At 35.0% G+C, this 15,435-nt stretch overlaps 1 protein-coding gene across 1 annotated transcript; it reads right to left on the reverse strand.

Annotated features, from left to right (window-relative positions):
* Nucleotides 1–868: 868 nt before the first annotated feature.
* On the reverse strand, nt 869–10,519 carry si:dkey-222n6.2 (intermediate filament protein ON3). The gene is made up of 8 exons (XM_051118244.1): nt 10,184–10,519; nt 8,998–9,206; nt 6,981–7,041; nt 6,791–6,886; nt 6,552–6,716; nt 5,738–5,863; nt 5,368–5,588; nt 869–3,154 (listed from the first exon to the last, which is right to left on the reverse strand). The coding sequence occupies exons 1-8, from the start codon at nt 10,445–10,447 to the stop codon at nt 3,142–3,144; spliced, it is 1,155 nt and encodes a 384-aa protein (XP_050974201.1). The 5' UTR covers nt 10,448–10,519; the 3' UTR covers nt 869–3,141.
* Nucleotides 10,520–15,435: the final 4,916 nt, after the last annotated feature.

The raw sequence follows: 15,435 nt of genomic DNA on the forward strand, positions 1-15,435 counted from the left end.
TTTTACAACACATCATTATTCGGCCATATTGGCGCCACTGAACCGAATGAAACTCACATATTTTGCTGATTATTGCTGCCGAAAATGGTGAATTATTTTCATGTTTTGGGCTGTATTAATCGATCAGACCGGGTAAAACATTTGGAGTATTATAGACTGCCAAACATTATAACAAATTAAACAGAAGAGTGCAAAAAACACTCCAAACTGGCCAAACTGAAACAGGATTTCCAGGGCAAGAATCTTGACAACATTTGTGTTTGTTCTTATCATTTCCTCTCAGGTAGGTGAAATATTAGGCTAATATTTTAATTAATACTGCTTGTACATATCTTTACCACCTATTAACTTTAATTAGCATAAATTAGCCATGCTGTTGTTTACATCCGAGTATTGCCGTTACGGCTGCGCATCCGGGTAACTGGTCAAATCGTGACGCAATGCAAATCCTATTAGGACATTAGGACAACATTACTCTTCAGACATGGCAAACTTTTTCTTTTCATGAATATGTCTAAACCTGACGGAAGACTTGAAGAGAATGACAGTTACACAACCAGGTGTAAAGTGTTCATGTAGGTGTCAACTATAATATATATTTTTTTATATTTATTCCAATCAGACATAGCATTTGAGGAGAGTGACTTACAGTCACAAACCAGAGTGAACATTTTCATACTACGAAATGACAAGTTGTAGTTTTAGACTCATATTTGCATCTTACTAAATAACACTAGTGTACAAGTATTTTTTTTTTTTTTTTATTGAACAATCATTCATGTACAAAAAACTCGGCAATATCAAACATCATTATATTACTACAGAACAGGTGCATACAAATAAAATAGAAGAGAACGGAGAGAGAAAGAAAAAAAAAAACCTCCATGCGGGGGGGCTTTTAGGGTTTTTCTTGTAAATCATATTCTATAATAATTGAAAACAAATTTACTGCATTTTTACCTTTCATTACCTTTAGGGCTTTTGTATACAGAATAAACTCATTATGAAATGCACAAAAGGTTGGTTTTACTTTCAAGTATTTTGACTTAAGTATATAGAATTTACCCAACATGGGGATGTTATTTACCAGAAGATCATCTTTACTATTATTCATTACAAGTCCATAGCTAATGTCCTTTAGGGTGAAGCTATCAAGGTTACGTACCTTTGGGTAAAGCCAGTCATGGATATCCAACCATAATGCATCTACATACATACAATGAAAAAACAAGTGATCTGTGGTTTCAATATCATCACAGAATATGCATTTGTTAGTATCAAATCCAAATCTAAGTCTTAAGTACTCACTGGATGGATATATTCCGTTTAAGATTTTAAAATGAATTTCTTTAATTTTGGGAGATAAAGGAAATTATTTAGTTCTGAGACTATGAATGATATCTTTTTGTAAATAGTAAGTAATTGAATTTCTGTAAACTATGCTAGGATAGGAAATATTGTTAAACATATTTCTAATATTTTTGTTTGATAGTTTACCTTCTCTGAATTCACAGCCTTCAATTACCAGTGGAGTTAAACATAAGGTCATGGTATTAGAGTAAAAGAGAGTTTCTTTAATTAGACTAATAATAGAATTAGGGATAGCTTTAACAACCGATTCAAATTTAGCCCGATTACAACTTAAATATTTAATGCAGAAACTCTCATATGATATAATACCACTCTTTTCCATTAAATGAGACACTGACCAAATACCTTTCTCCATCCAATCCTTATCACACAATGATTTGTTTCTAACTGTAATGTATCTGTTATTCCATAGTGGTGTATTATGTGGTGTGAAATTATGTTTATATAAAATCTTCCAATATAGCAAGACTTGCTGGTGAAACTGTGATAATTTAACTGGGAGACGTTGAGCAGTGAAATCACATCTTAACAGACACTCTATTCCTCCTAATTTCTTAAATAACTCTCTGGGAATATGAAACCAAAAAACTAGTGTACAAGTATTTCGTAGAATCCGAACACAGAAGCAAAGAGAAGTTAAACACCGCCATCTAGAGCCAACTTACATCATCACATTTCTTTTACGTTTTACGTTTTAGTGACAGGAATACAATGTATGTGCTATTTATTTTGCATATTAATTTGTATTTTGCAATCAGCTTCAGTTACCTTGTTGGGTTGGGTTTGGAGGTGGTTGCTTAGCTGTATATTTTGCACTATGTTTGTGTTCCCACGGAAAAAAGGAATCATTCAATCACATGAGAAAGTGGCAAAATGTTATCTTTCATCACAGTTGTGAGTATTTGTAAAGATGTTTGGATAAGGTGTTAAGGGGGTGTTGTTGTTTTAGCATTAGCTACTTTCCTTGGAATCTTATCAGGCCTGTTTCTCTTTTTGAAGACAAAATAACACACTTAACCCCTGTATTGCTTTTAAACCATGACCTGGGCAAAGCTGTCTGGACTCTAATCACAGCTCTTCTCAGATGATGACAAGATGCTTCAGATTCTTTAGATGACACTGTCACGTATGTTTAGGCATTTGCAGCAGTCTTCCCTGGTGAAAAAAACAGCTGGTAGGTATGTTTTGATGCTGGTTTAAGCTGGTCCTTTGCTGGTTTATGCTGGTCCTTGACCAGCAACATGACCAGCATAAACCAGCAAAGGACCAGCATAAACCAGCATCAAAACCTACCTAACCAGCATCCCAGCATCAAAACATACTTACCCGCATATGCTGTTTTTTTTCACCAGGGTTATGCAATACACACTTCAAAGTTTTAGATTTTGCACTGCATTAAACAAATGAAATAATCCATAAGTTTTTCATTTATAAATGTATTTTTAAATTCTTAATTACATTTTAGAATTTTAATAGGTTCAGATTAAAATTCAGAATCTGGGATAAGAGTAAATCTATAATGTATATGCATAAAGAGAAAACAATTACAGAAAGTATAGTATTAATTTGACCTTCATAAAAGAGCCCAAAATGATTTTATTCATAAGCAGGATGTCAACGATTTAAAAAAGAAAAGAAAAAAGAACTGAATTGAACTTTCTTTTCTTCTTGTTGTCAATTGCTCACTAATCTTTATTCAGCAGTGACGAGCAGAGATGACATGACTTGAGTGAATGTGTAGACAGTCGGATTCTTGCTGTTCATTAGCGTTTATCGTCCAAGCCTGATGGGAGAGAGGTCAGATTAACTACCTGAAACCCTCTTAATTTTTATTTATACCTATTTGACCACTTATTTTATTTAATTCATAATTTATATAATGATATAGCTACAGAAAAGGCTAGTGAAGTATGTTAACATTAAGATACGACGAAGATTTTTGGTACACATTATCTTTAAGGTGTCTAGTATCAATATATGAATTCACTTTTGTTGAGTGTGGTCATAGATTGAGTAAACATGTTGATGTTCACAGTAGTGACTGGTGGGATAACAGTGAACTTAGGTATACAATATAAATCCAAAAGTAGTGTTAGGGGTAACGCATTACAAGTAATAAGAGTGACGTAATACTATTAGTATAATATATTATTCTAAGTAACTAGTAAAGTAACGGATTACTTTTTAATTTAGAAGAAAATATCTGAGTTACTTTTTTCAAATGAGTGGATTTAAAAGATTTATTAGGTAACACAAAAGTAAAGTTAAGATAAATTATTTTAATTTAGTACACACATTATCCCACCGGTCACAACTGTGAACGACCATGTCTGGGAAAAATTTGGGATTAAATGGGTTAATGCATTGCAATAAAAAAATCAATCATTTTTTATAATAAAATGTGTAATATACTAAAGCAATAATATACACTGACCAAAATTATAAACGCAACACTTTTGTTTTTGCCCCATTTTTCATGAGCTGAACTCAAAGATCTAAGACTTTTTCTATGTACTCTAAAGGCCTGTTTCTCTCAAATATTGTTCACAAGTCTGTCTAAATCTGTGTTAGTGAGCACTTCTCCTTTGGCGAGATAATCCAACCACCTCACAGGTGTGGCATATCAAGATGATGATTGCACAGGTGCCACAATAAAGGCCGCTCTAAAATGTGCAGTTTTATCACACAGCACAATGCCACAGATGTCGCAAGTTTTAAGGGAGCGTGCAATTGTCATGCTGACTGCAGGAATGTCTGCCAGAGCTGTTGAACTGAATGTTCATTTCTCTAAAATAAGCCGTCTCCAAAGGCATTTCAGAGAATTTGGCAGTACATCCAACCGACCTCACAACCGCAGACCACATGTAACCACACCAGCCCAGGACCTCCACATCCAGCATCTTTACCTCCAAGATCGTCTGAGACCAGCCACCCGGACAGCTGCTGCAACATTCGGTTTGCGTAACCAAAGAATTTCTGTCAAAAACCGTCTCAGGAAAGCTCATCTGCATGCTCGTCGTCCTCATCGGGGTCTCGACCTGACTGCAGTTCGTCGTCGTAACCGACTCGAGTGGGCAAATGCTCACATTCGATGGCGTCTGGCACTTTGGAGAGGTGCTCACTTCACAGATGAATCCCGTTTTTCACTGTACAGGGCCGATGGCAGACAGCGTGTATGGCGTCGTGTGGGTGAGCGGTTTGCTGATGTCAACGTTGTGGATCGAGTGGCCCATGGTGGCGGTGGGGTTATGGTATGAGTAGGCATATGTTATGGACAACGAACACAGGTGCATTTTATTGATGGCATTTTGAATGCACAGAGATACCGAGCATCGACTATTACCTCATGTTGCAGCATGATAATGCACGGCCCCATGTTGCAAGGATCTGTACACAATTCCTGGATGCTGGAAACATTCCAGTTCTTGCATGGCCAGCATACTCACTGGACATTGAGCATGTTTGGGATGCCCTGGATCGGCGTATACAACAGCGTGTTCCAGTTCCTGCCAATATCCAGCAACTTCGCACAGCCATTGAAGAGGAGTGGACCAACATTCCACAGACCACAATCAACAACCTGATCAACTCTGTGCGAAGGAGATGTGTTGCACTGCGTGAGGCAAATGGTGGTCACCCCAGACCCCCCAATACAGTAAAACTGCACATTTTAGAGTGGCCTTTTATTGTGGCCAGCCTAAGGCACACCTGTGCAATAATCATGCTGTCTAATCAGCATCTTGATAAGCCACACCTGTGAGGTGGATGGATTATCTCGGCAAAGGAGAAGTGCTCACTAACACAGATTTAGACAGATTTGTGAACAATATTTGAGAGAAACAGGCCTTTTGTGTACATAGAAAAAGTCTTAGATCTTTGATTTCAGCTCATGAAAAATGGGGGCAAAAACAAGTGTTGCGTTTATAATTTTGGTCAGTGTAAATATAAATCAAATGCTTTCATGGTAAGTTAATAGCATAAGCTTTACAGTTTCACCTGTTCTCTTCTCCTTCCAGTAGTTTCTTGTAGGTGGCAATCTCAATATCCAGAGCCAGTTTGACGTTCATCAGCTCCTGGTAGTCACGAATATGTTTGGCCATTTCTTGTTTGTTTTTCTGCAGTGCGTCCTCTAGTGATTTGATTTGTTTTTTGGCGTCAAGCACCGCCTCCTCACCGCAACGCTCCGTCTCTTGGATTTGCTCCTCTAAGTGATGACGCTTAAATGATATCAGAGAGTTAATATTGTGGTAAAGTGTCACTGTACAAACTGTTTACATGCATTTACAATGAATGCCCATTGTTGTCCTGGTGTTCAGCAGCAAAACCAATATTTGCCATAATGAACAGATGTAGAGTATTATATTACCTGTACTTTAGCTGAGTCAATCTCATTTTGCAGTCGCGCTATCTGCCTTGTCAAATCAGCTATTGCACCTTTATTGTCTTTCAGCTCAGTGTTGCACTTCTTAGCCTCTGATGAGATCAAGTCAAACTGTGGAGAAAAACACAGGTATATGCACAATTATGACATTATTAATATGTTTTATACACAATTATGAATATATTTTAGGTGCTGAATTTTGAATGGTTATGTGGTAAGACAAATTCATTTTTAACAACGCAAATTTTGTATGTAATTTTTTTGTATATTAATTACAGAAAAAAAGCATTGCTTTAAATAGTTTTGGGTGAATTATAGCATGTCACTTTTAATCTTTAAACTGGGGTCAGAAAATTAAATAAATCTAAAATTAAATTAAACAAACAAGTCTTTATGCATTAAAATATACAGCTGCCTTTTAAATTTTGAGATGCTGTTTTAAATTTTGAGATGGGTTCCCTTGCATGGTTTCTGTGGCATCTAAAAGATTGAAAACCCCGCATTAAACCACTTAAAATTTAATGTCAGCTACTTAGAAATTAATACATGCATGTGTATAATATGCAATGCAGTTTCGAAAGTCTAAAGTCTGTCACTACATTAGTTTAAAACATGAGAACATTCAGAAAATAACAGCTCAATTGTTCTTTGTAAAGATTAAATTAGGGTAAATAGAGACATTTGCTTAAGGCTCTAATAGTTACTCTAACTTTTCACCTGAGAAAAAGCCTCAATAATCTCATGTTTCGCCTCTAGTGTTTCAGGAGCGATCTCAAAAGGTCAGAGCTGTGATCTTCACCTTGTTCTTATACCAGGCCTCAGCTTCCTTTCGGCTGGATGCTGAAATCTCCTCATACTGTCTCTTCACATCCTCAAGGATCTTCTCCATGTTCAGATGCCTGCTGTTGTCCATCTGCACCACAACGTCCATGTCTTTCACGTCATGCTGCAGCTCATGCAGCTCCTACAGAGAAAGAGAGGTGAAGTAAAGTCCGCTGATTAATCTCAGTTTCATTAATGTGTGTGAGTTTTCATTACCTGTTCATAGAAGCTCTTGAAAAATTTCAGGTCGTCCAGGATTGCTGCTATTTTATCTTCCAAGTCATTTTTACACAAGTATGTAGCATCCACATCCTGTTAGGAGGACATTTATACTTGTTAGCTTGGTGGATCCTTGGCATATTATCATTATTTGCACATTTATCTTCTACAATAGATTTCCTCTCACCTTCTTCAGAAGAACAAACTCATTTTCAGCCGTGTTTCTGTTGTTAATCTCATCTTCATATCTGTTGAAGGAAACTTCATTTTATCATACAATTCTCTTGTATATAAATTGTATGTATATATGTAAATAGATAGATAGATAGATAGATAGATAGATATAGAATATCTATCTATCTATCTATCTATCTATCTATCTATATGTGTGTGTGTGTGTCTGTGTGTAAAAAATTAATGAAAATTTAAAGTTAAATGAAAATAAACCAGAACTAACTGAAATAAAATAAGCTGAAGTGCTAAAAATATTATAAGCAATATATAGAAATCTTATAAAATTAAATAGCACTTAAAAAAGACAAAGACAAAAACAAAAAAAAGCACTTAAAAAGCTGAAAATGCAAAAATAAAAGCTTATTCAAAATTACATAACTTATATTAATAAAAAATATTGATGTATTAATAATTATATTCATTACATTAAATAAATTATTTTAATAGTATAATGGTGGATATGACACTGTCATATAAACAGTTTTTTAACTGTTAATTAATAATATAGTAATATTACTGTATTAATATAGTAGTATTAATAATACAGTAGAGTATTGGATCTTCAAACCATGTAAAAATGATTCAGAATCTCTCTGTTGTTTTATTTTCTTTTTTGATGATAGTGATGTGTAAAACCGATGGAAGCCTGTTTCCACCACTGAACAAATAAAAAAAAAAAAAGGCATTGCGAATTTTTATCTCACAATTCAGGCCTTTTTTTTTTTTTTACAATTGCAATTTTAAATCTTGCAATTATGAGTTTTTTTCTCAGAATTGTGAGATGAAAACTCGCAATTCTTTTTTCTCGCAAATTCAAGTTTGTATCTTGCAGTTCCGACTTTTTTCTCGCAATTGTCTGAATTTTTTCTCAGAATTGTGAAATATAAACTTGCAGTTGCGAGTTATAAAGTCAGAACTGTGAGATTACAATTTTGACTTATTTTCTCAGAATTGTGAGTTTATATCTTGAAATTGTGACTTTTTTCTCATAAACTGCGAGTTATTAAGTCAGAATTGTGAGATATAAACTTGCAATTCTGAGAAAGTCTTTTTCCCCCTCAAAATTGCAATTCAAAATGTATTTCTTGCAATTGTGAGTTCATGCCATTATGAGAAAAAAAGTCAGAATTGTGGGTTTATATCACGCAATTCTAAGGGGAAAAAGTCAGAATTGTGATTTTATGGCACGCATTTCTGACTTTATAAATCACAATTGCCAGTTTATATCACGCAATACTGAGAAAAAAGTCAGAATTGTGGGTTTATATCTTACAATTCTGACTTTATAAATCGCATTTACGAGTTTATATCACGCAATTCTGACTTTATAAATCACAATTGTGAGTTTATATCACGCAATACTGAGAAAAAAGTCAGAATAGTGAGTTTATGTCATGCAATTCTAAAGAAAAAGTCACAATTTAGATTTTTATATCTCGCAATTCTGACTTTAAAAATTGCAATTGCAAGTTTATATCATGCAATACTGAAAAAAGTCACAATTTAGAGTTTATATCACACAATTCTGTGGAAAAAAATAATGCAATAACCTTTTGTATTTTTTATTCAGTGGCGGAAATGGGCTTCCATAAAAAACAAATGTCCAGTTTTACTGCAGTAAAAGAAAAAAATAAAAATAATAATAATTAACACTTATTTTTAGCATTTTATAATGTGCATTTCTTGCCATACTACATGTATTGTCAAGTGAACTACTACTATAGTAGCTACATGATATGACATGGTATTTTGGCTGAAACTGTTGTTATCACGGTAAATGAATGCAAGGAATGTTGATGTTTACATAGGTTTACATATAAATCTAAAATAATATTGAATACTGACTAACTTCAAGAATACTGAGACTAATATTAAGACTTTGCTCTGTGCTATTGATAGCATGAAACTGAACACTAATGTCTACTTTAAAGTCAGGCTCAAGACAGAAGACGAAGTGTGTGATTACGGACCTGCGTTTTTGTTCCTCAACCTGTGCGTGGGCATTCCTGAGCTCGGCGTCCAGGTGTTCTCTGTCTTTGTTCACCCGCTCCAGCTGTGCCCGCAGGGAAGTGATGTAGGACTTCAGCATGGGCTGCAGTTTAGAATCAGGTTTGGACTCTTTCTGTAGCAGCTGCCATTTAGTCTCCAAAATCTTGTTTTCCTGCTCTAATTTACGGACCTGCGAGAATATTTGAATGCATAAAGGTTGCTCTTACAACATCTTTCAACTTTAATGTTTCTCTTAAAGTTCCTTAGGGGTAATAAAATGCAATAGACAATAGCTGTCATACAGTAAGTGTAAAGCTATGAAGTGTATGTGAACAGCGGCTCAGATCTTTTGATCTTATAAGAATGGAATGAGAATGTTCTAAGTTCAAACCGAAAATCACCCAGTCTGAGAAGTTTGCAACATCTCTGCTGATACTCAATAGGAGACACGTGCGAGATTGTTTGAGTCTTTTTATAAGAAAGCTTGTTCTGTTTGCTCTCATTTTTATCTCATTGCCATCAAGGAGAAAAAAATTAGATATCTTATTTGTGACTTTTCTCTCATACGGGTTAACCGAGATGGCGGCTGAGTTTAAAATAATAATTTTAAAAATATTTTTTAAAAATTATAAAATTAAAATAGTTCTCTCCTATAAATTAACAAGCTTCTATGATTTTAAATAAATAAATAAATAGATTTTTCTCTTTTTTTTCTACAGGTTATTAACAAATCTGGCAGCTGAGATTAAATAAATCAGTACGTATGTAAATACAAACAAACAAGTAAATAAATAATTTTCTACAGATTAACAACAAATGCTGCTCAGAATAGAATAAAAAAATAAGACAAAACTCTGAATTAATGTTAAATAAATATTTTCTCCTGATTGACAGATCTGGCTGCTGAAATAACAATATATAATAATTAAAAATAAGTAAATATATAAATAAATAATACTTTTCTCCTACAGGTTAATAACACATCTGGCTGTTGAGACTGAAATAAAAAATAAGAAAAAATGGTACAAACAAAACAGCATACTGAGATGATACAGATAGATAGATAGTTCAAAAACAGGTCTGAAAATACATTTAATTGTGACTGTCTCAGTAATATACTGTGTTATGAGCAGTAAGCAGGGTGAAACAGTTAGAGAAAGCTCTCACCTTGTCGATGAAGGTGGCAAAGCGATTATTGAGAGCTTTGATCTCTTCTTTCTCCTGGATCTTCACAGCCTGCAGGTTTGGGTCCAGCTGAAGATCCACAGGATTTAGGAGGCTCGTATTAACAGACACAGGCCTGATGGGGGCCGCAGCCGGCGACATATTCCCAAACCCGAAATAGGAGTTACCCTGCCGGGGTATTTGTTCTCCGGCACGGGAGTTTGAGCCCATTGAGCGGCTGCTGAAGTTGTTGTTGGAGGCGCTCATTGCGGACAGACGGACCGACAGAGAGATGAGCAGGTGTGTTACAGAGGGATGACAGAAAGACAGGTAGTGCTTCCTGAGAACTCAGCTACTTATATACTGACAGGTGGGTGTGTTTTTGTGTATAAATGAAAATATACCAACATTCCTCATTCTGAAAAAACCTGTTTTGCCCACCAGCCGTCCAGAGCAAACATGTTCCACATTCATGCACACTTACGCAACAGAAAGGACGAGGACTAATGTTCTCAGATATCTGATATGTCAAGAGATGTACCTTTGATTATGAGAATATTTCCTTTTCCTGATTGTCTGTGTCTACAAATATGTGATGAATGCACAGTAGAGCTGCAGTATTAGCTAAATGTGCTGTTTTGGGTTGCTTTTGCATGTCTTTCTTGGTTTTGTATGATTTTTGGTGGCATACTGTGCTATTTGTGCATGCACAAATCATTTGATTTAGTGCATTTCTGCATTTGTTTCAATACAGCTGATTCAGTTCCATATAGAATATGTATATATTGCATCATATTTATGGGTTTTGAACAAAGTGCATTGGTTTTTCACAAAACTTCACACAAATCTGCAGTGCACATATGAAAACAGAGGAAGGGTATATTTGCAATAGTGTAATGGCTTTTTTATGATGGAAGGCCATTTACAGTTGAGGTCAAAAGTTTACATACACCTTGCAGAATCTGCAAAATGTTACCAAAATAAGAAGGATCATACAAAATGCATGTTAATTTTTTACGTAGTACTGACCTGAATAATATATTTCACATAAAGACGTCTACACGTAGTTCACAAGAGAAAATAATAGTTGAATTTATAAAAATGACCCCGTTCAAAAGTTTACACATGCTTTATTCTTAATACTGTGTTGTTACCTGAATGATCCACAGCTGTGTTTTTTGTTTTGTGTTAGTTGTTCATGAGTTCCTTGTTTGTCCTGAACATTTAAACCGCCTGTTGTTTTTCTGAAATACCTTTCAGGTCCCGCAAGTTCTTTGGTTTTTCAGCATTTTTTGTGTATTTGAACCCTTTCCAACAATGACTGTATGATTTTGAGATGCATCTTTTCACACTGAGCGACTCATATACAACTATTACAGAAGGTTCAAACAATGCATTAAGAGCCGGGGGTGAAAACTTTTGAATAGAATGAAAATAGTTCACACATACTAGGAATTTGTTGTAGTGACAGAAGCTCCACAGTGCATGACGGTGAATGACAGTGACAGGACCAGACACGATAACAGACAATAAAAAGAACAATATACAGTTATGCAAGACAGACAATGTGCAAAATAACAATAACTTTACAATATACAAAATAAACAAGTTACTATGTACGCAAGGTGCAAATTTGGAAATAAGTATGTGTGTTAAATAAATAACTGGATAAGTGAATGTATAATAGTGCTGTGTGTTCCACATTTATTGTGAAGTGTTCATGAGATGGATTGCTTGAGGGAAGAAACTGTTCCTGTGCCTGGCCGTTCTGGTGCTCAGTGCTCTGTAGCATCGACCAGACGGCAGCAGTTCAAAGAGGGAGTGTGCTGGATGTGAGGGGTCCAGAGTGATTTTGCCAGCCTTTTTGCTCACTCTGGATAAGTACAGTTCTTGGAGAGTAGAAAGGGTTGTGCCAATAATTCGCTCAGCTGTCTGTAGGCAGACTCATCGCCATCCTGAATGAGGCCGATAAGTGTAGTGTTGTCTGCAAACTTCAGAACAGTGCTGATTGTGCGGGTGCTGGATGAGAATTTTCCCAGCTTTACTAGTTGCTGCCTGTCTGTCAAGAAGCTGGTGATCCACTGACAGATGGAGGTAGGCACAGAGAGCTGAGTTAATTTGGGCAGGAGTAGGTTTGGGATGATAGTGTTGAAGGCCGAACTGAAGTCCACAAACAGGATCCTCACATAAGTCCCTGATTTATCCAGATGTTGCAGGATGAAGTGCAGTCCCATGTTTACTGCATCATCCACGGACCTGTTTGCTTGGTAAGCAAACTGCAGGGGGTCCAGTAAGGGTCCGGTGATGTTTTTCAGATAAGCTATAGGAGATACTACTCAGAAGACAAAATAAATTTACCCCGATTGTCAATTTCAAAAGTTTTCACCCCCCAGCTCTTAATGCATTGTTTTTTCTTCTGGAGCATCAGTGAGTGTTTGAATCTTCTGTAATAGTTGCATGTGAGTCCCTCAGTTGTCCTCAGTGTGAAAAGATGGATCTCAAAATCATACAGTCATTGTTGGAAAGGGGTCAAATAAACAAAAATGCTGAAAAACCAAAAAATTTGTGGGACCTGAAGGATTTTTATGAAGAACAGCAGCAGTTTAACTGTTCAGGACAAACAAGGGACTCATGAACAACTATCACTAAACAAAAAAACACAGCTGTGGATCATTTAGGTAATGACACAGTATTTAAAATCAAGCGTATGTAAAATTTTGAACAGGGTAATTTTTATTAATTCAACTATTATTTTTCTCTTCTGGACTATATGTAAACATATTTTACCTGAAATGTCTTATTCAGGTCAGCAGTAAATAAAAAAACAACAACATGTGTTTTGTATGATCCCTCTTATTTTGGTAAAATAATTAACATTTTGCAGATTCTGCAAGGTGTATGTAAACTTTTGATTTCAACTGTACACAATTAAGTGATTTAACAGCAGGTTTGTTTACCTGTTGTTGCGTAATATAAGCAACCATTTTAAATTATTTATTTATATTTGCTGACTGAGAATCTAACTAGATAAACATATGATAGCATCATTCAACCCTTATATTCAGTGTAATGAGAAATGAGATCTCAGCACAAGAATTTTACAATAAATAATAAAAAATAAAGTAAGAAAGCAAAGAACTTATATAATTAATTAGATTTAAAAAAGTTAGTATATTATTACCTTTGCAAAGTACAAAGTTTGTACCCTAACAAAAGTAAAATGATTAATCAAACATGAATTAAAATGAAACTTATTTATTTCATCTAGTTGCCAAGGTAACATTTCTCATTTTTGTTTAGCTTGAAGTACTCAAATAAATAAACTAATAAAAGTAGATTAGAACTACACTGTGTGCAGAATTATTAGGGGCATTTTTTAGGATTTTTTTACCAAGCAAAGTCTCTGAGAGCCTGACACATTGTACTTCTGAAGACTCCAGGTAGGTTGCAGTTCTGGAAAATGGTGGCGCTGGAGACTAAACGGTTCCTGATGGTGTCACACCTAATTCTTCACCTTAATTCCTAATTCTTTTGCAGTTAACATGCATCTTTTCTTCTCCACCTGTTTTTTCTGACCATGCAGACTCAACAAACATTTCTCTGTCCAATGGTCAAGCCTTAACTTTGCAAATTCTTGTAATGCATTAGTATTGCATTCTTCTCATGGGCATTTAACAATTTGGATTTTTCAGTCTGGGTTAAATATCTTTTTTGGCTCATTTTAGCTGTAAAAGAAAACATGCCTACTAATTATGCACACCTGAATATAAGGAGTTTTTCACTTCCAGCCTTCACGGACAGTTATATATCACTTACAAATGATTAAATACAAAATTAATAGTAGTTATTAAGATTGTTGTGGTTTGGAATTGGTAAAATGTGCTTGGTAAAAAAAAAATATGACCAGATTATCAACATGCCTAATAATTCTGCACACAGTGTACAAACTAAACCTTACAAAATATATATCCACATTTAAAAATCATAAAATGACAACAGCTAAGAAAAAAATGACTGGCTTTAACTAAAACTAAATAATTAAATAAATGTAACTAAAAGTAAAATCTAATTCAAAAAATTAACAATAATAGTATATCAGTTATACTAAAATAAGACCACATATAATACAAATGATAAATCAAATGCTCAAATCCAATTTTATTTTATTATTTGGGGTGGCACAGACCATAACAAATTGAAAAAGTAATATAATTTGTTTGATAAATAAAAAATAATAATAAATATAGCTGCAAGCAGCGATGGACGGGCCCTCGCCGCCAGCGCATCCGCAACGATAAACATATTTCCTAAGAATGATTTGTTTTACATATGTAAAAAGTTGCGAAGAGTTAGGATAATGCACTTTAAATGCACTCTGTCTCTCTCTCACACACACACACACAGCCACTCAACTACCCCCAGTCACACTTACACACACACATACACAGACTTAAGCCCATCCCCCGACACAGAGTTAGAGTGAGAGAGTTAGAGTGAGAGCAGATGTTTAATAGTTTTTTAATTTTCTATTTTTAGTAGACTATTTTATATCGATGGAACTAAGCATTTATTTCTCAGAATGACTAGTTCTATGTATGTAAAAAAAATTGAAGTGTTTGGATGCTGCATTTTAAAATTACGGTTATGTTTTTTACTGCTACTTTAATAAATCACCATAAATCAACCATTCAAGATATCCCAAATCCACTCACAATTTAACATCTTCAGTATGTTGGCATCATGTTGACAAAGTTTGGTGTAAATTCATTTTTTTTTGTAGGAGTAGTATTTATTCATTCACAGCTATATTTTTCCAAAAATCCACATTCAAATCAAAATAGCAGTCTTCCTGTTGGTCGCAGCTAATGGGTGTAAATTAGAAAGTTGTCCGGCTTGATGAGACCAATATACATACCGAGTTTGGTGTCTGTAGCTAAAACTAACCCCCCCACTTTTGACAAAAGGTTGCGCTATAGAGCGCTTCCTCCACGCCCATTTATGAGCCTTTGCCAGTGTCTACCTATCATTAATACTGATGTGTGTGTTGAGTTTCATGAAAATCCAAGCTTATTAAGTGCCCCAAAAACACAGGAAACAAATGTTAAATTTTGACACGTTGCCATGGCAACAGCATTTAATGTATCCATGATCCCTTTACAGATTGTCATCGGCCGTGTTTTGACATTATTCTGATGAAGTTTGAAGCAAATCGGGTAAAAATAACCATGTGATATCAAAGCATTTTTAAAAGAGAC

Source organism: Labeo rohita, chromosome 8 (assembly GCF_022985175.1).
Source record: "Labeo rohita strain BAU-BD-2019 chromosome 8, IGBB_LRoh.1.0, whole genome shotgun sequence".
In the NCBI taxonomy this organism is placed as follows: domain Eukaryota; kingdom Metazoa; phylum Chordata; class Actinopteri; order Cypriniformes; family Cyprinidae; genus Labeo; species Labeo rohita.